Here is a 23830-nt window from a genome sequence, read left to right on the forward strand (position 1 = left end):
TGATGCACAGCCACTTGCATTAGTGTGTCCATTGCCTTAAATTGAACTACATCAGCATATGTGCTCTATAAAAGGCATTTTTGTTATCCTTGTTGGACCACAGGACAATGTAGGAGTAAATGATCAGGAGTGCAGTTGTATGCATATTTGCTCATTAAGTTTACTCCTTAATAAGTGTATTTTTGTGAACCGCCCAGAGAGCTTTGGCTATTGGGAGGTATAAAAATGTAATAAATAAATAAATAAATATTTAGGATTACAGTTCAATTCATTAGAAGTGCCTGAATACAGTAAGGGATTCAGATTATAATCCAAGAAGAAGAAGATTGGGAAACATATGGAGGACAGGTTTAAAAAGTTATATTATTGCTCAAACACGTGTCTCCAAAATGTGCCTAAATGGCATGTGAGAAATGTTACTGTGAAAACTCCCCCCCCCCCCAATAGCTTATCAGTGTGGACATGGAAAGTGTAGCCTGACATTCTGTGTTGACTTCAATGACTGCTTTAGGCAGGATTTACAGGCAGATTGTCTTTTCATCTTAACAAGATTGCAAGGCTTGTTTCTATTGATTAGGAAAGAATTTGCAGTTCTTTGACATAACTGACTGCTGCTGTATATAGTTGGATGAATGTGTTTGCTGTGAGTCAGTAAGTAAATCTTTGGACTCCCATAGCTGGCTGATTCTTTTGTAAGCTGCTGGCTTTTATGGAAGAGTGTCCAGGAATCATGTAGCCTGTCTTCTGACTTTCCCCAATTTTTTCATAGCGTTAAAAACAAAAACTTAAGACTGAACTCTTAATCCACACTCACTTCTTGTTTTCATTGCCATGGCTGGTCAGTCCTTTTAAGCTAAAGTATTTGTAATGTTAACTGCTACAGACCAGCATTGTTTAGCTCAAGGCTACTAAGCCACAGGAAAGCTTTCCTCCCCGTAAACAGATAAGTAGACTTCCATATATTTGTACATGAACTTCTATTTTAACTAATTATTATATTCTCTTCTAATTGCTGGATTACATGCATACCTAAACATGTTTATTCAGAAGTCCCAGTGCCTTCAGTGTGATTTACTTCAAATTAAATGATTTTGATTGTAGCCTTAACTACACTTTTGTCTTTGACACCTGATACGAGTTATAGTCCTTCTGTTCTCTCTGTTGGCTTTATGTATTTTCTTTTGAATATATTTTATTCTCTTTTCCTGAATTTACTTCCTTTTATTTATTTCAAAGATTTATATACCACCTTTCAGGGAATAAACCCTCCCAAGGTGGCTTAAATCAGAACAATAAAACATAGACAATCAAAAGTCAATAAAACCATAATCCCAAACTAAAAATATTACAATATTATATTAAAATAGTAGCAGTTAAAACAATACATAGCACCACATGTTAAATAGCAGCTTGAAATATAAAAGCTTTCAGGGTCCATTTAAAAGTCGTAAGGGAGGGACCATATACATCTCCCTTGGGAATGAATCAATCACTCTTACAGGAGATTGCTCACTGTGTGCAAAACTAATATTATCCCTATTAAAATTAATTTCAACAGATGTACACTTAACTAGCTATTAAGTAATTAGTATCTCACCAAGAATCTATCCTGTTGAAATCACAGTTGTTGCATTTTGTGCAACTTTTTAGAATATTAGCAGTTTAAAATCTAGATTTTTAAAAACTGGATTCTACATGTTTTTAATTATGTTTACTTTGCCATTTGAAATATGAATTATACTATAGTACAGACATTTGCAGTGATGCGTATTATGGAAGTAGATGGAAAATCTCAGTGCTCTTGATGACAGAAACTACTAAGCCTACTGAAGTGGTTTGTAGAGGATTCTGGTACATGGGAAGTCTGCATAGAATGACTGCATAGAGCTGGAGAAACAGGTGCTCTAGACATAGCCCAGTAAGTAATGTGGAAAATGCTGAGAAACAGCTGTGATCCTGTATTCCTTGTGTTGGGCCATATGATACACTGTACATCATAAGGGAAAGCAGTTGCACAGATGCAGCTTGGAAATGAAGTGTGTTTTTCTAGCCTCAGCTTATGGCATACAATTACAAAAAAACCAGTTCCAAATCAGCAATATCCTGGCAAATAGATAATTTGTCTACTCTTGTTGTTGCTGAATTACCAGCTTTGTTCAACAATGCAAAAATATTTCAAATTTAGAGGGCTTTAATGGTGACTCAACCAAGAGCATTCTTGCTTCTGTCTGGAAAAAGATATTCCAAGATTGAGGCTTTTTTATTATTGTTGTTGGCAGTTTTTATTCATTGATGTTGGCAGTTTATACATGTTGGTAGACATGTATAAAATAATAATTAACAATTTGTTGAGGCTGTAGTGCACCAGATTAATGAAATTTGTTCCTCCACAATAGAAGTTGGGAGAAATGAAAGAGAAAAGTAGGATGAAGACAAGTTGCAACTCTTAACAGACTTATAAAAATATTTTGGTAAATAGATGATAGAGACTAGAAAGTGGTAGCATCCTGATCAGTTGCTTTGTAGTTAATGGGGGAGCAAAATGTAACAAAACAGAGGCTGATGTCTGTTGATAAATGCTGTCAATAGTTAACTCCACTGGGGTAGTGATGTGGTTCCAAATCTACTGAGGTAATAGTGTGGGATTGTTAAATGTCCCATCATATCCTGGGTCTGCCTCTATGAACAAGTTAAGATCATCAGTTTCAGCAGTGTGATGAAAATGATATTCTTTATTTGCCCCAAATAGAAATAACCAGACTCTGTTTATAGGCACAATAGATTTAAAAGGCTTATTTAAATTACAACAGATTAATGAGAAACCAGATTTATGAGATTAAGGCACAAAATACAAGAAAGCAGAAAAATATAAGAATATTATATATAATTGAATACAAGAGAAATTATAAGGAACTATGTGCATAGGAGACATAAAACAATGATTAAATGCAAAAAGAAAATATGGAGTAACTTGGCGTAAAGCATTAAGTGAATTGGCTCTTACATACAACTTTCAGCAAGCAAAATTAGCTACGATTATACAGCTCTACATTTCCCCCATATCTTCTACCAGTCCCCTAATTAAACTTTACTATGTTCCAGATTGTGTAGCAATGTAGCCTAAAGATTAAGGAAGGAAGACCTATAGTTACCTACCTGTTCCGAGCAGAGGAGACAAGCTCAGGTGAAGTTTAGTAGAAATCAACCTGATGTCCAGGAAGACGATCCAGGAAAAAATAATTCAGGTGGAGGTTGAGGAGAATGTTTAAAAATAAAGCAGTGACGTCTGAACTCAACAAGGGAATTAAAAAAAAAGAAGAGAAGGAAAAAGTGTACACTATGAAAACAAAGACTATTCAAAGTTGTTTGTAAGCCAAGATTCCAAAACTAAAAAATGTAACTTTGTTAAAATGGCAAAGAATAGTTCTGATAATGAAGCAGTGCAGTCTAAAGGCAAAGCTTCTTCACATTCAGGAGAAAGTAGAAACTGGCACCAGGGAAGCACAAAGATGTGTAAAATAATTCAGAGGGAAAAACAATCCCAAAGAGTGTGTGAAAAGTCAGAATAGAAAACCTACTCTACTGTAAAATTATTGCAAGCAAAAAGAATAACATCTTAAAGCAAAGTTCCTTTCTCTGTGTTCTAGAGAAAAGTTGGGAGTACAAAAAGGCATCAGTTGTTTTTTTTACCAGCGTGTATTTAAAAATGAGAGCTGAAGCTAAGATGGAACCACATGAAGAAATAAAGTTTCTCTCAGCCCCAACACCCTTTATATTCTCTGATTGGTTCCTTATCTTTCCCCCTCTCTTTCATAGCCAAAATTCAGTCCTATATTTGTTGGTGGCAGATCAGAAAGAAAAAGTTCACTACATGCCCAGAAAAACTTCCTTTGCCTTGGGACAGCTGATGTAATTAATCCTAGGATTTTAGCATGATACAGTACTCCGGGCACAGAGCCATTGGAAGTATCCAACTTTGTACCTTCTTCATGCTGATGCGTTGACTTTCAGTTTGGACAAGGCCTGACCTCCATAACAGGCATTTATCTGTATTATCCATCAGTTCAGAATCCAGCAATCCAAGCTGAAAGAAATCTCTGCACTCACTTCTAACAGCAAAAAGACTATTAAGCTGCTCATGATCCAAACCAAAGTTTTATCCCATTCTATAGCTCTGTAGGCTTCAACCCCAGTACTTGAAAAACAGGACCTGATTAACAGTATGTACAGACCATCACACAAAATCCCTTCAGAACAGTTGTGAGGAAAGCCCAAAACCAAATCTTTAAGACTAATTGGGGACGTCAGGACATTGTGGATTCCAGCCTTGTTAACCAGTGACCAGTATGAGTCCATAGCTATTCCCATGCAGAATTACAATCAACAAGAAAAAGTGGAGTGGGTAGGCGGTACATTCTGTGTTGTGGCCTTGAATCCACTCCTTAAATGTAGCATGAGTAGTCCTGTCTGAAATATTCTCATTCACTTCTGCCCTACATGTCCTGCTGACTTGCTCTAGCAAACAAGCTCATGACATCTGTGAAAGCGGGCAGGGCATTTCTATGGGACAGCTGAATGGATGATTGGGGCTTCTCCATGTCCACTGACAAAATAGTTCCGACTTTAAAGTAAGAGCTGTTCTTTACATACTTTTCTCAGGTTTGTTAACCATCAAACTTAGTTGAATGAAATAGGGAGATTTTTTTTAATCCGGATGAGGAAAGGAAGTCTCAATCATCGGAACTGCAGGCTTGCTGAGTATTAGAGAATATCTTTTATCATTTGTATCAGCAATAAAAAAATATCTGTGAGGTTATAAGGGCAGGGAGCAGCTGCTGAAACATACATCTGTAGACCAGGTGCATCCTTAATGCAAACTCTAAAGTTAGGTTATATTTTTGTCCCCATCCTTCAAACACAGAGGGAGGAGAACTCATGGAAACGTCTCTAATTTTAAATAAAGCACTAGATTATTAATTTACCAGTATATAAAATCTTACTTTGAGGTTATGCAAAGGTATCACTGACTAGATACCTTTTTGGATCTTTGCACTTTCTACAAGCGTTTTTTAAAAGTGTCATTAATTCTTGGCAGTCCCATGAAAGGTTAAATAAAGTGTTTCCCGTTTGACTTCACAGTAATATTTCCGCTGATCTATTTGGAACATTGGGTTTCCTCCAGCTGCTTTTACAAATTAAATGCTTGGAACGTAAAGACTTTAGATATGTACTTTGGTGTTAATTGTAGTGATCTGCAGCAACTTTGAAAAAACATTTTGATATATTGATGCAGGTAAGTAAAATAGGTGTGCAGAACACTATTTTAAAAGCTTCCATAGAATTGATATGTTTTTATAAGGAGAATTTTTGGTTAATAGTATTATCATTCTGGTTTTGTAACTCACCAGTAATGTTATAGGAGTCTAGTTTTACAGATTAAATTTTTTTTTGTTAAATTTTATATTTTTGTGTTTTGTTTTCTTTAAGAAACTGGACTGCTATAAATGATTGAGATATTATTTTCATGTTGGGAGCTGTCCCATTATATTGTTCTGTATTTGCTGTTATTCCCATGTCAGAATGTATATGTTGGGATAGTTTCCAGTGTCCCCAAATCAGCCTAATAGTGGTAATCATCACATGTAAAAAGAAGGCACACAGGGCCACTGTATTATTAAATGGAGTTGATTGCTTGGAGAATTAGGAACAGCAGGGTTTTTGCCACCATAAAATCATACCAGAGAGTATCACATTTTTCAATACACATGGAAGACAAAATAGGCTATGATTGCATGATGAATGAAATGGTGATACTGACCTTAGAGGTGTTAATTAGACAAGGTTGCTGGCTGACAGAAAATATTTTGCTTTAACAGACACAACTACTTAAAACGTACAGTTACTATGCAGTGCTGAAACTGGAGTACCATGAGGTCACTAGCTACTCATCACCAGATCAGAAATACATATTTATAGTTGCCAAAATCTAACGATAATTCAATCAATTGAATGCAACATTGCAGTCAGTGTCAAAGTGCACCTAAACTGGAGTAATTTAAATAGAAGCACTTAAGTGTTTGGTGCCATATGCCCATGGTGAAACGGTGAGCCATAAGATGTGTACCTAGAGGTACTGGTTCTTGTAAAAGGTTTTGAGGAAATAGAAGAGGAAGCATACCACCCTTCCATTCTGTGCCCATCCACTTTCGTTCCCTGCTATGAGGTATAATTGGGCTCCTGCCTGTTACAGCAAGGTTGGGAAGGAAGGTAGGAAGAGGGACTGGGCAACAGCTGCAGCAGTTATAAGCTCTCCCTCTCCTTGAAACTTTAAAGGGGATCTCTGGATTGTTATCTGGCAACCTCAGCAGAGACATGGAGACAATTTTCTGTTTAAAAGTGAAAGGATTTTCCACTTTTCATGACTGAAGGGAAAGTTTAATTTCTGATGTGAGTGATTGCACACTCTTATCTTTAGCAGTGTTTCTGGATGCCATGATGTATCTGCAAGTGCAGCAACTGTGGTCCTGGCTAGTCACTGTGATTTTTTCCTGCATGAGTTCCTAGGGGAGACTGAACAACTTCAAGGGGAAATGCTTCCCGGGATTGTGAAATTGGCCTAGAGCAACATCATGGCAGCAACTCACATAAGCTAATCAAAGCAATTGGATTGTGTTGATTTGTCCTGTTACTTAACTGTCTAAGTGAAGATTGCAAAATGCATATTACTTAATACAGTAAGTCTCCAAAAGGCTTACATTACCTGATGTGTCACTTGATAACTTATTTTAAGTAATGTGTATTTGATAATACATATTTGATAATTTGATAACTAATGTGTAGGTTTTCTGGCAACATCCTGTTTTTCTAAATAGTTGTCATAGTGTGCTTTTAGATATCAACACACCTTAGGAAATTGTTTGTTCATATTTGCAACAATATTTTGAAAACTCACTTTCATTTTCATGTGCTGTTTCAGTTACAGAATTAATGGTTACATAATTAAGGGAAGGTGTGCAGTTGAATAACTTGGCTTCATAAATCTGGACAAGCAAGCAGTTGATTGTGCTTTGAGCAGAAGACCTTAATGGCATTTCCTGGCTATTCCTTGTCCCCTGTCTGCTACACAACAGTCTGTTCATGTAGATCGCTACGCTCTGCAGTTTGAAGATGCTGTACCGCCAATAAACGTTCACTTTATCAAGAGATGTTTATTTCACTGTAACTCATCATAGAGCAGTTCTGTTTTGTATGAAAACGACTCCCTGAATCAGCAGGAGTTAAATCCAATTGCTTATTTGCATGTTTAGAGCAGAACAAATTGTCATAGGGCTTGATGTAAGCTGTACATTTCAAATGAATTTGGGGAATACTATTTTCAAATTACTGTGAATTCTTGAGCAAGAGGGATTTATTTGGATAAGTTTAGATTATTTTTGTGCTTGAATATTTGAGCTTTTTTTATGGGACAATGCAGATTACTGAATAAGTGCTGTCAGAGGAAACTCCTAGGAACTTAACAGCACAATGTTCAAGGCTGTAAAGGTAACTGTGAGGTGGCCACTGTTTCATATTGATACAAGTTGTCCGTTAGTATATAACATATTCTATGTGTGTGTTTTAATATGCAGCTGGATCAGCCAACTCATTCTTGAGGTTGTAGTACTAGTATGAGTTAGTTTCTCTCTCATAAATTTACATCATTTAACTAACTATGTGAGTGGGACCAATTGAATGGGATTTTCCTGCTCAGTAAGAAGGTATCAGTCAAGTTCTTGGCTGGCCCTTAATTCATGCAGTCGCATGGATCTTTCCTGCCTGATTACTACCCTGCCACCACACACACACACACACACACACTCCCATCTGTTGTAGAAGTGTACCATGGGAGAGTGGCAAATGCACCACTTGGTATGCATGACAGAAATCTTATAGTAGAGAGAGCACTCAAAAACAAAAAAAAAACATTCACCACCTCTGCTCATATGAAAACTGGGGTTAACTCATGAAGAGCAAGAATACATCTGTTACAAATTTGTCTTTATTTTAAATATTGAGGAATACAGGGGAAATTCAGTGTTGGGAGGATGTCGATGCTCGGCTACTAATGCTTACAGAGTTCCTTTTACTGTCATATTTCCTGGTGTCCTCTCTTAAGGGCTGTAAATGTCACAGTTTTTAATTTTGTATGTTTAAGAAAAACCATTGCACTCAACTTTCTATGACTAGTAATTATTTAAAGTAATTTAATGTAACCTTCTTGGCTTTTTCTCCTAAATCATTAACCACTAATACTTAGGTCTTTTAAAACTTCTCTCTAAAATTGGATGCCCTCACCAGATTTCAGTAGCTGCTATCTCAAGGCTGCTTCCATGACAGAAAGGTCATAATGTATATTATGATGGTGCAGGTGCGATATTCATTCTGGGTGCCCTCTTCAGGAAGTCTTTGCTCATAGCAACATTCAGTAGGTTTCTTTGTAAAAGAACTGCTGCAATTGCTTTACTTCTAAATTTGCTTACTGTTTTCCCTTTTTGTTTTTGAAAATAAATAAAAGGGAAGTTTTTTGGGGGGGCTTGGTCTGAGTAATTTCTGCAGCAGGATTTCGATACTGTCAGTAAACTAACTTTAGGAAACAGGCTACAGGCTAGAGAACTACATGAGTAATTCTTCTCTCCCAGGAAAATCTTCAACCACTTCTATTATTTTAAAGCAAACAAGCACCTCTGCCTCTGTTGCAAGGTGGTCACTCATAAAACATGGAGGAGTTTCAAATCATAGAATAGCAGAGTTGGAAGGGGCCTACAAGGCCATCGAGTCCAACCCCCTGCTCAATGCAGGAATCCACCCTAAAGCATCCCTGACAGATGGTTGTCCAGCTGCCTCTTGAAGGCCTCTATTGTGGGAGAGCCCACAACCTCCCTAGGTAACTGATTCCACCGTCGCACTGCTCTAACAGTCAGGAAGTTTTTCCTGATGTCCAGCCGGAATCTGGCTTCCTTTAACTTGAGCCCGTTATTCCGTGTCCTGCACTCTGGGAGGATCGAGAAGAGATCCTGGCCCAGTTTGTCACCAAAATGTAGTTTGTCATTGAGCAGAGTGGGCTGCTGTTCCATGAAAAGGCATTTAAAATGCTACTGGGCATGCTGAAGTAGCTCTCTGAATTGTGGCCCACTTCAGTTCTCATGTATGGAACAAACCTGCTTTCTCCAGGCAGGTGGAAAGAGGAAGAAAATAATCTTATTACTGCATCCTAGAGCTGTAGGTGACACTAAGGAGTGTATCTATAGACATTTAACAACAATGTACATTTGTGGCAAAGAACCTTGGGGGATTACCATTTGCGAGGGTGCTGAAATCCTGTCATGGAATTGCAATTTTCAAGGTTCCTTGGAAGGGAAGGCATGGCAGTTAAAGACATGTTAGTACATGTGAAGTTAGTTCTAATCAATCACACTTTAATAGTTGAATTCAACAATGCAAACTGGGAGTTCAGGAAGGGAGGGGGTTTGCTAGAAGATTATATAAACTACATTTGTTATTTATCTCGCTGTGTCTATTTTGGGGATAAAGGGAAACAAATATTGCTATTAAATTCAAAACTGTCAGGCAGTATTAGGAGCAAATCAAGAAATTGCTATACTTTGTAATAGCTGCTGGCCTTTTGCTGTTACAATAGGATTGCATTTCTGCATCGTATAGAGTAGAGCTAGCAGTTGCTCAGTATATGAGACAAACTTTGAGGTTTTGCTTTGCCTAGAATTATATAGGAGCTTATGCCTTCTACTGCAGAATGGCAAAGAATAAGAACAAGAATAGCAAAGAACTGATGCTCACTTCTTAGCTTTATTCTTTCAACAAAATGGCTTCTCCATAATTTCTATGTCCCTGACTGATTTGCACTTCCAGTATTCTGTGATGCATAATTCTCTTGTTAAAAAGGACCTTACCAGGCATCTGCTCTTTAACAGTTCTGTTTAGTAAAACAAAATTATTAGTGTTAGATGCCTAAGGAATTTTGCACTTTTAAAATGTGAATCCAGCTGCTTATTTGCTCAATAATTTATTTCTATTAACTTCAATAGAATTTACTTCATTAGGGTGAGGTCTGTGTAACATAAGAATAATTCAAGCTCAAATGTGTATTTCCCTACTGTAGCTGAACTCGATGCAGAGCATGCTCAGAAGGTGCTAGATATGGAGCACACCCAACAAATGAAGCTAAAGGAGAGGCAGAAGTTCTTTGAAGAAGCTTTCCAGCAGGACATGGAACAGTACCTCTCCACAGGCTATCTGCAAATAGCTGAAAGACGAGGCAAGTACCAACATGTACATTGATGGTGCTATATAAATAAATAATAATAATAATAATAATAATAATAATAACATCTTTCTGTGTGGAACTCTCAAGCTAGATCACAAAAGCAACTTGCACATGAGCCATAGCACTCTGCTGCTATATCTTGAACTGGAGTTTGCAGGATGTATTTTTTTCAGAATGGCTTACATGCCCAGGCGGTCTCTTTTTCCAGCAATGAGCAGGTTGAGATCAACCTTGCTTTATTGATTGATTTACTTGATTTGATTTATATATTTTCTACCAAAAAAAAGGCACCCAAGGCACATTACAAAAACAAATTTAAAATAGATTAAAACAATACAACATATTAAAATACAATAAAAACATAACAATTACAGAAGAAAAATAATATACAAACCAACAGACCCACTTACAGAAAAAAAGGCCTTCTTGAATGAAGCGGTCTTTGCTTGCAGGCAGAAAGACAGCAGAGAGAGAGAGAGAGAGAGAGAGAGAGACTAGCCTCCTTTGAGAACAGCCACTGAAAAGACCTTCTCTTGCATTGCCATCAAACATGCCTCTGATGATGGTGGTCTCGAAAGAAGGGCCTCTCTAGAAGATCTTAAGGACTGGGCAGGCTTGTATGGGAGAAGATGGTTTTTCAGCTAGCCTGATCCCAAGCCGTATAGGGCTTTCTGAGTTCTGCCCTTAAAAAGACTTGTAGCCAGTGACACTGTTGTAACAAGGGAGCTGCATGCTCTCTGTAACCAGCTCTGGTCAGCAGCCTGGCCACAGAATTCTGGACCAGCTGGTTTCTGAACAGTTTTTGGAGGCAGCCCCACATAGAGCATGTTACAGTAGTCCAAATGGGATGCAACTAAGGTATGTGTGACACTGGCCAGATCAGAACACCTCTAAGAATAGGTCTCAGCTGTGCAAACATATTCCTGGCCACCACCGAGACCTGGGCACCAAGGCTTAGTGCAGATCCAAGAGTACACCCAAACTGTGAGCCTGAGTGTTCAGGGGGAGTGTAACTCCATCCAGCACAGGTTGAATCCTTATTCCCTGATCTGACTTTTGAATGATGAGGAACACGTCTGTTTTGTCTGCTTTAACCTCCAATTTGTTTGCCCTCACCCAGTTGATTAACGACATCAGGGACCAATTTAAAACCAGAACAACTTCCTTGAATTTAGAAGGAAATGAGAGGTAGAGCTAGGTGTCATCAGCATACTGGTGGTGCTGATCCCAAAACTCCAGACAATCTCTCCTAGCAGTTTCATATATATGTTAAATAGCATGGGGGCAAAGATGGAACCCTGACGGACAATGCAGGCCTATCGCCACAGTATTGAACAAGAATCTTCCACCACCTTCTGAGATCGCCCCTTCAAGAATCTTCCATCACCTTCTGAGATCGCCCACCATCTAACAGTGCCTCCCAGTCCTAACTCAGACAGACGTCTCAGAAGGATACCATGGTTAATAGTGTCAAAAGCTGATGAAAGGTCTAGCAGAACTAATAGGGACATACTCCCCGTGTCCAGTTCCCAGTGTAGATCATCCACCAAAGTGACCAGAGCAGTTTCTGTCCCATAACCAGGACTGAAGCCAGATTGAAATGGATCTGATTAATGTATCTCACCCAGAAATCCCTGGAGCTGAGAAGCTATCACATAGTCCATGGAATCACACCTTGCTGTAAAGATACACTCGCCATTGCCCTTACCCACTTGGCCAGTTTCCCCCTCCCCCTGCATAAAGGTCCACCACACAGGTGGTAGGCCTCATCTCTCCAGGGATCCTGTCTACATCCTTGGACTGTAGAGTTTGAAAAGTATCCATTGTAACTGAATAAGCAGGAGCCAAAGTTACATGCACTGGACATGTATCAACTATTGCTTCTGAGTCAGTACGGATATGATTGATTTTCTATGCAAAGTGTCATGCAAATTGGTCACAGCAGGCTATTGAGTGGTCCACCTTTTCTTTTTTGTGAGCCAGAATGTAACATGCCTCTAACCACCTCTTCTTCTTGCGGGCCAGAGTATAACATGTTCTGACCACCCTGAAAAGCTCTGCTGAGCAACTCTGAGCAGATGCAATGGTGGCAGGGAAGATTTCTTCGCCACCCTCATTGCCACAGATTACGCTTTCAGGTCAGCTCTAGCCCATGCTTGATTGGATTCATTTTGAGTTTTCCACCAATGGCACTCTAGTCGTTGTTCCACTCATTTTAATACCTGCAACATCCTGGAAATCCAGGGGACTTATTTGGCTCCATTCCATGGGAAAGGATGCTCAGGAATGATTGTGTCATCTCCTGGGCCATTTGACCATTCCAGAGATCAACCAGGGCTTTGACAGTATAATCTGTTGAGGTGACGAGAAAATCCCCAAGAGCATTCCGGATCCATCAGTCTCTTTGAGTGGACCACCGTAATTGGGGGCCCTGCAGAGGCTAAACCTCATCAAGTAATGATCTGTCCATGACAACAGAAGTATAAAAACTTATTTCACCCTCAGATCACCATCATCCCACCCTACACATAAAATCAGATCCAAAGTGTGCTCTGCTAAATGAGTGGGGTCAGATATTAATTGGGACAGACCTATGGTTGCCATGGAAGCCATGAACTCCTGAGCCACTTCTGACAAGATGGCCTCAGCATGTACGTCAAAGTCCCCCAGTACAACAGAGACTTTGGTACCAACCCTGAGTCCACATTGCCTAGCTCGGGAAGGGGGACTGTTTAGCAGCGGGTTGGGCAGTGCACCAACAGAATCCCTATTCTGTCCTGAACACCCACCTTCAGATATGAGCGAAACTGGGAGACTGTGTGATGGGCACCTGGATGGGGGGATTGAATTACAATAGACCACTGTGACTTTGCCTTCCAGGTCTTGCCTGCTGCAACATGGAGAACCTAGGTGGGCAAGGCTGGGAGAAGTTTAGTCCCCCAGTCTTATCCAGTCAGCTCTCTGTGATAAGCCAGGTCAGCACATCCATCCAGGATCAAGACCTCGCTACCTGTTGTTTTCCCATTCAACAAACTGGTATTCAGCAGCAGTACTCTCATCAGGGCTCAGGCGTTCGGATATGGGAGACAGCTTGGAAGCAACCAACACCCTGTTGCGTTTCCCACCTTCCATAATGAGCAAGCTAACTCCCAGCACCATAACTCCCTCTGCTCTCTGTGTTTTCAGTGGCTCTCTGTACCCCTCCATCTCTCTGCCTTTTTAAAACACATTTCTCTTGCCAATAGGCAATAGTTAGAGGTCTAAGAACAATCTGTATACTCAAGAAGGCAGGTATTTGGGCATTAACAATTTAACAACAGAATGTGTTCCCAGATATAGGGCTAACCTGGAGTGTGGAATAACACAGCGGTGGTTGAGGTGTAGCTGGAAATAGAATGACAATAGTGGTGTAAAGGCAGACACATTTTGCGATTGATAACCGTGTGATCAAGGAAATGGCAAATTGCACGTCGGCTGTATTATTTCCCCCCAAATTGGTGGGCTGGGTGGAAGAAAACTCAGCCCAAACCTAAACTTGCTGTGTAGGCAAATCACATCTTGCTGGTATACTAGCAGCTGTAGAAATACATGAAAGCTGTTGGTTCCACTCTGGAATAAGTTTGATGATTTAGGAGTTTTCTTCCTGGATTCTGTTGAGCAGCTTCATTATATGTGTAGGAAGCAGAGAGGATTTCTGCAATGATTGAAACCTCTGGGACTTTGATAAGACCCTAGGTTCATTTTCAAGAGGTCAACCATCTTCTGATAGTGGGGATAATATAGCTTGAAGGCCAATACTTCAGTTAGATATTGGAATGTTAACTTCTTGTAATCACATAGTCACAATTACAATTTACAAGTTGATAGAAAGTTTTAAGAAAGAAAACGTTATGTTGCATCATTGTAGGTTTGGGTCTGAAGTAGAAGTGTTACAAAATCCACACAAGCTGGTACAATGTAAGAAAAATAAATCTTAGTATTGTTTTGTGAATGAGCAATTTTTTTTTACTTTTTATAGAAAGCCATGTTCAAGCAGGTTTGTTCATAGAGTTAATTTAGCAACTATGAATGTGTCCAGAAGTCATCATCAAGGCATATATGGCTAAACTCATCAGTTTACTGATTTACTCTTTTCTGATTGCAGAGCCAATAGGAAGTATGTCTTCTATGGAAGTGAATGTGGACATGTTGGAACAAATGGACCTCGTAGATATGTCTGACCAAGAAGCCTTAGATGTTTTCCTTAATTCAGGAGGAGAGGATGGTACTATGCCATCTCCTATGATAGGTAGATAATGAGCCATGACATTCCTACTTAATTAGATAAGGTACTGATTATTTGATGCATTATAGCAGAGTACATAGATTTGACTAGGATAAGACAGATGTCCACCTGCAGGAGGGGGTAGATAGAAGCCTCCTCTGCCCAAATTCTTGTTGGCATGAGCACTGGTTGAAGTGATACTCTTATCCTTATTTGAGAAGCATTTCTTTATTAGTATTTAGTCTGGGAAATGAAGCGTCTCTTTGCCCTCATGTCCTTAGCCAAAGTCAAATTCCTTGGACAGAATATTAATTCACAAATAAACCCAATTTTACAGAATCCTGGGGGCTTAGGTTGTGCAGAAGCTATAAGACGAGGTAGCTCAAGGATACTTTCTTAAAGCTAGATGTCCTGTCATAGCTAAAATCAATTTTCCTGATGTGGACCATTTGCATCTCAATCCGTTTGTTTTGGACAATTAGCAAAGGAGGGCTCAAGAGTTTACTAAGGCTGGAAATGCACACAACTCCTTGGCTTCTATTGCACCCTGAGTAACTGAGTGCTATTTCTGAAGCCTGTTTTCAAATGCTTTTTCTCAACTATTTTGTACAAAACACACAGGGAATATGATAGTTTGCTAATATTTCCAATGAAATGAGTTCTAGTAGAGGTGATGACTTTGTAACAAATACATTTATGTTGTAATAACTGGTAATCCACTTAGATCTTTTAGTTAATCATTTCTCTCTCATTATTTTGAAGGATCAGACTCCGGCACCTGTCAAAATGAAATCAGTCTTCAAGTTCCCACTCAATCAGAGTTGAGGGAGAAGTTGTCTTCCTCAGCATCAACCTGGACTGATTCTGCTAGCCAAGATGCCAGTGAGGGAGAGTCACCTGTGATTCAATCAGATGAGGAAGATGTGCAAGTGGACACGGCTCTTGTTGCTGTAAATATGGAAATGAAAGGCCCTTCTGATGTTAGTGATGAGAGTGATTCACAAACAATTTGAATCTTATATCACAATGCTCTATAGGAATTAGGACCCAGGAATGAATGAGTAAAGAAATGATTAAATGAGCTCGTCTGTTGTTAATATGACCTAACATGAAATTTGAGTTTGACAGTCATATGAAATACTAATTTTTATAAAAAATTCTTGAAGCACACCATTTAGCAATAAAGTCTTGGCTTTTGAACAGTAAACCTGTTATGGAGGGTTATCCAAAGAACAAATAATAAAAAGGGTTTATTTTGAAATCATTAGGAATGTAATACAGAAGCCATGTTTGATTTTTGTGAATGCAATGTTGATATCTTCATTGTTGTACTAAAGACTGATAAGATTTGCTGAAGCAATGCGTTTTACACGCCTATAAAAAGAACAAAATGAATGTGCTGGAGATTAATTACAATGTACCAAAAAATGCCAAGTATTGGGTAGTCATAGAAGTTTCTGACTTTTGCTTTAACATTTTTGGACAGCATACAAATTGATTCTAGCTTCCTGCCCTGTTGTTGCTTTTTCCTACATTTAAAGGGATAGTCTCAATTGAAGGGGCCTAAAGGAAGTCTTGTTTGCCTTCTAATGGAGGCTTGATGTCTTCCACCATTGGGAAATCAGTACACTATCCTTCAGCATTTTGACCATGCTAAATACCAAAAAGTTGAAAAATTATACTGTCTTAACTTTAAGACTATTTTGGGGCTTATGTACTATCTGCTAATACAGCATTAGTCCCACAGACTTTCTTCATAGTGTTATCCTTCTAGGCTCCTAAACTTGGGTCTAGTTTTAAATGGGCACCTCTTCCCAAACAACTGGCAATTCCAATTTCTAATCCTTATCACTAACCTTTAAAGAATATCAATACAGCTGTTCAATTACGTATGATCTAACCAGGAACTCCTCTGCCTTGAATAAAGAGAGGGCTAGATATAAATTATCAGAAACTTTCACTAATTCAGCCTCACAATGACAGTAAATTAGTGAGTTAGTTTCAGAATTAATTTCACTTTTGTTGGAATAATGCAGCGCTATAAATTAAAGCTAGCAATGACTGGTACAAAAGTTATATATTTTCCTACCTTACCGGACTGGTCTTAATTTAAGAAATAGCTAGCTTTAATTATTTAATCTCTACTACTCTCTCAGAAGAAAGACAAAGTGTCCAAAAAGTGTGTTTTTATTAAACCTTGTATTACAAACCTGAAAAGTAAACAAAAACTGGCAATAAACATGAGGTCTTTCCTTATAAGGAAAGAGAGCAGAGCAGCGCTAATAAATTAAATGTCAAACTGTAAGCCATAGTCAGAAGTTTACTGTCAAGAAGGAAAAAGTACACAGCAAGGCCATAAAAACCAGACAACCACATTGGAAAACACTTGACTCTGTATGTTATTGTTAAATATTCCAAAACAATTCAGTCTTCTGCAACAACCAACAATATGTATTTTATAAGACTTTCCTGACAGTCACTCACCACTGGCAAGCTCAGTGCAATATGGGTAGCTCTACGGTCTTGTTGAATTCAATTATGAAACCAGAGTTTGTGAAAACATTTTCCCTTTTTTATTCCACACATACTGTACACACAACTGGAAAAGGGCAACAACTACTCCATTATTATTTTGTTGTTGTTCAGTGATGTAAGCAGCACTTATAAATGTTACAAGAAAAACCCTGTAAGCATCCAATCCAACCGATGAAGAAAGTGAAACGTAAGGCTTTTCTTCATCTTGTCTCTTTGCCACCCTTCCCCACCCTCCCAAGAAAAGGCTCAAGTATTTAAAACAATTTACAGGCTTATGTACAAAAGGTATGATTTTTGTTACAACATGAAGAAGAAAAAAATAGACAAGATGAGAGCAAATGCATTTTCACATTCAAAAGAAAGATGCAAACCTGCTAGTGGCTCTAAATGTGATCATATAACAAACAAAATTAATGCTGACTGTGAAAAGGTATGAACAACAGCAGTGGAATGGAAATGGAATGTTAAAGATTGCACGTCTATGACAAGAAGCACTTACGGCTTCGATCATTTTTTTTTTAAAAGGATGCTATTGAAGGGTTTTTGATAAAGTAGCCAACAGCACCAAAAAATAACAGAATGGATTTCCTAATGAAATCAGGCACAGTTTTCGCTCGCATGACTCCTCAAGGCAGGCAGTCTTTTTCTTCTCTTTCTTCTCCTCCTCGAACAGATGCATAGTGAAGTGCTGGTAACAGAGAACATTTTCTCCAAATCTCCCATTTTGCCTACGGTTAGAAAACTAAGTCCATCTTCAGCTGCCATAACCTCTCAAAGAAAAGTGTGTATTCTCCAATTTAAAAAGGTACAAAACTCATCCTGCCTGTTACAGAATACAAGCCAAAAGTATAGCAATTTCTTTCAAGTTTTGTCTCCTATCCCTTTTCTCTCTATAGAAAAAAAAATTGCTGACATGACTGGAGAACAAATTATAAAACACACCAAACTTTAACCTATTAAAAAAAGGGTTTAAAAGCCTTCTCACAGTTACCAAAAAAGGCTTTTTTATTTTCAGGCAGAGGGACAAATACAAATGAATTTTATTTGCCCCTTGCTGCTTTTAAAACAGTGAATATACAGCAGTTAAAAAAAGACACCTGCTGTATCTAACTATCCTAAGATTTAAAAATTAAAAAAAAATCAACAGTTTAATGCTAAAACAAAATTAGTTCTCTAAAACCAGAAGAAAATCTTCTTTAGAGCTAGTGCAAAGACAGCTTGTATTCTACAGCAAGTACTCCAAACTATGATATAATAATTACAAAAAATATATATAAAATTGACAAAAATGAGAGTGTGTGTTGGCATCTTCATGATTAACTTGAAGCACTTTTGGATGAACTGGAGGATGAAAGTCTTGATGACGGCACGTCGACTGTTGCTCTTTTCCGAGGTCCTCTTTTTGGTGTAGGCTTGCTGATACAGTTCTCAATGGTACCATTTTTGCCAGATACTTTTCCACAAATTTGATTGACTAAACTGATTATTTGCTCCTGTTTGAGAAAGAGAAAGTTTAGAAAAAATAGTATTTTCTCTGTCCTTTGAATAATAACTTTAGATACCAGAGAGCTTAACAATACTGTTGTTCAGCTTAGAATGAATAAGTGTATATCTTACAATGGACTTGTTTGGGTGTAGTGTTAAACTAGAATTCATAAATGAGCTGTGCATCCTCTCCCTTGTCCAGTGCAGCCGAGAAGCGATCAAAAACGTTCACTTCAATTTTTAACTGTCCCCAATATTGTAGATAATAGGGCTGTTGACACAACATGCTAACATTTAGTGGTTGAATGTGAGTTGTTTTGAACCGTAAGTTGTTCGTTGAACTGTGGGTTAGTGTGTTGTCTGAACGCAGCACATTTTCCACAGGGTGAGTTATCGTGTTATCTGAATGCAACCAGGTGCTAGTTAATCATGTAGTGTAGTTTGTTAACCACCCTGAACAACCCAACAACAAACCAAAGTGAATAGTGTTTGTTAACCATGCAGTGTGGCTTGTTTTCTCGAACAAGCCACACTGCATGGTTAACAAACACTAATTCACAGTTCAACAAACAACCCACGCTCAACCACTTGACTATGGATTAGCCTGTTGTGTGAACAGCCCCAATATATAGCCAACATGACTGGTAGCCAATGACAGTCTTATCCTCCCAGAATGTTAGTGTTATGTTTAGCGTTGTATCGAACACAGTCAATGGCAGTCCTCATAGTTAATCCTGGTGATCAATGTTAATGTTTGGTTTACCAATTTGCTTTTTAAAGGGAGCTATTTATATACTTGTTAAAACTACATTTTAACAAAACCTCCTAGTGCAAGAACAAAGAGAGATCAAAGTCTATAAAAGAGAGATCAAACACAGGTTTCTAATATATCTGAACACATTTGTAAGAATAAGTTAGACTGTTTAACTACACATCACAGATGCAACATTTCCAACATACAAGCTCTCTGACACCAAGAATTTCAAGAACAGAATTTCAGTGTACAGACCTCATCATAACGATACATTAGTTTCAGTCCACGACAAGACTTCTGTTTTTCCACATGCCGCAGGGCACATTCGAGGCAGAAGACAACATTTTCATTTTCCTGTACAACCTGCCAATTGTTGATTTTTAAAAAATAAAAAAGGTCAAGGACATTAATAACCCAGAGATTATGCCTATATTTTTATGATTCTAAATGAAGGTTTAACTTGGAGGTCTTAGCTCAACTACAATCCCTACTTACGATCTCATACAAGACTGAGAATCTGCTTTTTTGATTCAAACTTTGCATGTACTTTGTTTTGTAAATATTTAATTCTGGTTATTACTGGTATGGCAAATGTAGTAACCATATCTTTAATTACACTACTGACACACCATCAACTTAGTTACTCTAATCAAATTCCAATAAGCAGCAGCAGAGTCAACATCTGCAAGTTCTTCTTCCAAGCAAAACTGAGCCAAGCTTAATCTTTTTTTTCAATCTAGGCTAAACGACGGTGCAAACATTAAAGCAGCCTTGAGGAGGCTGCTTTAAATTGCTCATATGGTATATGCTACCATCTGGTGAGCTGTGAATGTGCAATGGTTTACCAATGGGAGATTTTCTCTCTAACACTGCAGGCCTTTTAAAAATATATTAGCAGTTTGCAATGGAGTGGAGAAAAGAATCCTATTCACAAACGAGGCACTGTACACAAATGGGTAATCACATGCTGAGTGCTCAAAGTGGCCTCCATGTGTACATTAGCCTTATATTGTGCTTGATAGCCAAATGCTTTGTGAAGTACAGTGTGGGGGGTGGGAGGGCTATGCTTTTAGCCATGATTTTAATAATTCATAGAACCCAACCCAACCAATCAGTGGCTTATGAGACTAGCGAAAAAAAGTTATTCCTTTTATGACCTAAAATTGAACTGTTGCATACAACTACTCTCTGAACACTAAGAGAGTGCTCACTGTGTCAACTCTTACGCACTATTACTGTGCTCACAGCTGCACTTCTTTCTAAGAGAGCTTTTTCATAGCTCTCCTTCACTTGTACTGGCTTCTTGAGAAATCACTCTTCTTGAACTCTAGACACTGTGAGCCATATTAAACACACTTAAAAAAATACTGCATATTTTAATGAAAAATGATCAGTTGCTGCTTTGAACTGGTACCATGTACTACAACAATGATTTTCAAATCATGTTCCAGGTAATGCTGGAGTTCCTCAATAAGAAGCTCAATAAGGGCAGAGAAGCTTGCCTGGAACAGCCCTTGCACATCACTGCCATCTTTTACTGCAAAGTTCAGTTGGAGGAGAGGGCTGGGTGTGTTCTAGGTCTGAAAAGGCAACTGCTGAAGCTCAGCTAGCCTATACAGTGCCCCACCTGAGTGGACATCCCAGAACATATCTGATAATTCTCTGCAAGAGGGTGGGGTTCTTCTGCAGATGTCAGTGTAAGAAGTGTGAAAACAAAACATTTTTTATGTTTCTCCATAAAAACTGGAGAAATCCGTTATCAGATATTTACATCTGCTATTTTCTGTTTCAGCCTAAAACATACTCCATGCTAAAACTCCTTCCGCCCTCAACTATTCTGTGTCGATGGGGTTTGCTGACAAATTCTAAGCATTCCACTCATTCGTTCTTTCTAGCAGGTTTCAACCCATACTTTATTGAACAACACATTAGCCAATTGCTATCCTGTAACTATGGCACAACTGTAATTCAGGCAGGGAAAAGAAAAGGCTCAATGACATTTACAGGAGGAACCCCAAATTCCAGGGACTTCCATTACCATGGATAGGTAACACAGGTGCTGGCAAATCTGACACCTCCTCTCAGACGTCTCTAACTGCCACTTCCGAGGCTTTTTCTTCCCATCCGCTCCCGAACTGCTGCTGTCGTGGCTCCCATAGCGGGCTGAAGAATGGAGGCCTGCTTCGTATAGCTGCCGCCGCTGTCTCAACTCGGTGTCCCTGTGAACATGAGGAATAATTAGAAAAAGCCCTCCTTCATAGGAATGTTGTGAGGCTGCACCCGGCAGGCTGAAATTTTAATAAATTGCCAATGGTACTGGTGCCATGTACTGCACGTTGCAAGGAAGCAGCACCAATGCTAAATTGCTACTAAATCCTATTGATTTTGTCAGTGACCGGTATAGACAAAATCAGGAGTTCTCTGAACAGAGAACCTGAGATTTGGAGGCCTTGATGGAGGCCTTTGTGATGCTAATGAATCAGATCACACCACTGGGAAAATATGGCTACCATCTGTGGATTGCCAGGAGATAGTAATACTTGTGGGGGCGGGGGGTGGGTGGGGAGACAAGTGCCAGGGAATAAGCTGCCCCATTCACTGTACCAGGAATGGACCCAACAAGAGTGTGACTAAGGGGAAAATGAGGCAGAACTGGAACAAGGTCCATGTCCTTAGTAGACTCTCCTTGTAGTTGGCAAGTCCTGACTTGTTATGACACTTGCAAAGAAAAGGGGATTGAGGGAAACACTGAGCAGAAAGGAGGGGAGAGATGAAACATGTAGAGAAACAGTGAGCGCATGGGAATTGAGCTCAGGAATGGAAAAGGCAAGCAACACCCATAGCAAGCAAAACCAGTAAATTGACATTAGCAGAAGCAAAACACAGTTATTCCAAACAGCAAAGATCAGGCTTTAGGAGAGGAGAGATCCTTCAGACTTCCCCAGTCTAATGTCCTGCAGAAGTTTTCGATTGCAACTCCCATCAGCCCCAACAACCATGGTCAATGATCAGGCATGATAGCAGTTGAAGTCCAAAACATGTAGAGGGCACCAGGTTGGGGAAAGCTACTCTAGAAGATCACTCTTCGGAACAGTCTAAATCTGAACAAACGAGAACCACTCAATTTGAACAGAAAAATAATGCCAGCCCTTGTCACATCCACATGCATTTTTTCCTAGAAGGGATCAAACTTTGCAGATGTGAAAACGCTCCACAGAGGAAGAAGTTCCATGTGGAGATCCCCAATGTGCCTCACAAGTCTTCCACATTGAGCGCAAACACATAGTGGAGGAGACTTTAACCATTCTCTGCAAATTAACACATTTAGTTGGTTAAATACAATTTGTTGATTCCAGCCATCAGATTTTCTATGCATCTCTTGATCTATCCGATGTGCTACCGATCAGCACTACCCAGTTGTCACACACTTGAAATGTGGGTAGCGAAGCTACATGGTAAGAGAACAAAAGACAACAGCATTATATATGAAACACGGAACCTTCTCCCTCCTTTCAAACCTGTCTTGGGGAGGGCGAAAAAAACATTTAAAAATAGGTATTTCGTTGTCCCTAGAAAGGAGAAGCTGTGTGGTTCTCATACTACAGATAGAGTGAAAAGTTTGCTTCCTGGCTTAATCAGTCATTACAAACAAATATATATATCACATGATGTTCTAAAAGTATTAGTTTTTAAACTCTGTGATCAGCGGACACACCAGGAAATATTGATTCCCATTCATTGGTGGAAAAAAAGTCATCACTTGATGCTCAAAGTGCAGAGTCCTTTGCTCTGATCTTCAGTACTCTGACAGCAAACCAGCCACAGGATTTCCTTTTCCCCATGTATGGTTGTGTTCAAGCAGGTTTCCTTGCTCAGCAAATGCCAACATTGGTCTTGGATTTCTTACAACACTCAGCTTATTTGCCCTTAGAACTTCTCTGGGAGAAAGCAGGGTAAAACAACACAAGACTTTGGTTACCTGAGCTCTCCCAGAAGTGCCGATATTGTACTCAGAGCAGACCCATTTTCTTTCTTCGCTTCTGCTGTCGCAATCTGATAAAGCAGCTTTTCCATTGAAAACGGCTTGGGTATATGTCGCTGCTTCATTTCCTGCATTGAGAAATTCCAGAGGGTTAGTTCTCCATTGACATACAATTAAAAAATATGTTTTTGGAAAGAAAACACACACACACACACACACTCAGCATCCTTGGAGACAAATTTTAGGAACTTACAAGAGGTACAAAACAAATGAAGTCTTCCTGCAGATGCTTTTGGTAAAACAGAGATTGAGACTTCAGAACAAGCTATGCAAGGTTCACATTTATGGAACTGGTGGTCTTATTAAACATTTATTTCTCTCTGGATTAGGCCAAAAGTCCATCTAGTGACAGCTATTCCTAGTTGTTTATTGTCAGTCATCAGCGGTATACTGTACTTTAAGTATCATGCCTTTAAAAAGCGTCTGTTC

At 39.0% G+C, this 23830-nt stretch overlaps 2 protein-coding genes across 3 annotated transcripts in view; one reads left to right on the forward strand and one right to left on the reverse strand.

Moving 5' to 3' along the window:
- The window catches only part of DTNBP1 (dystrobrevin binding protein 1), a 62396-nt gene extending 46416 nt beyond the window's left edge, over positions 1-15980 (forward strand). Inside the window, exons 8-10 of the mRNA XM_063130414.1 lie at positions 10157-10312; positions 14466-14609; positions 15348-15980. Of these exons, the coding sequence (XP_062986484.1) occupies positions 10157-10312; positions 14466-14609; positions 15348-15598 (551 nt within the window). The 3' untranslated portion in view covers positions 15599-15980. The remainder of the gene's footprint in view (positions 1-10156; positions 10313-14465; positions 14610-15347) is intronic.
- A 905-nt stretch (positions 15981-16885) lies between these two features.
- Positions 16886-23830, reverse strand: part of JARID2 (jumonji and AT-rich interaction domain containing 2) — a 222020-nt gene continuing 215075 nt past the window's right edge. For both annotated transcript variants that reach the window (XM_063130413.1, XM_063130411.1), the window contains 4 exons: positions 23339-23469; positions 21398-21578; positions 19615-19722; positions 16886-18613 (listed from right to left, as the gene is read on the reverse strand). In XM_063130413.1, the coding sequence (XP_062986483.1) occupies positions 18437-18613; positions 19615-19722; positions 21398-21578; positions 23339-23469 (597 nt within the window). In that variant the 3' untranslated portion in view covers positions 16886-18436. The remainder of the gene's footprint in view (positions 18614-19614; positions 19723-21397; positions 21579-23338; positions 23470-23830) is intronic.

This window comes from Elgaria multicarinata, chromosome 7 (assembly GCF_023053635.1).
Source record: "Elgaria multicarinata webbii isolate HBS135686 ecotype San Diego chromosome 7, rElgMul1.1.pri, whole genome shotgun sequence".
Lineage (NCBI taxonomy): Eukaryota > Metazoa > Chordata > Lepidosauria > Squamata > Anguidae > Elgaria > Elgaria multicarinata.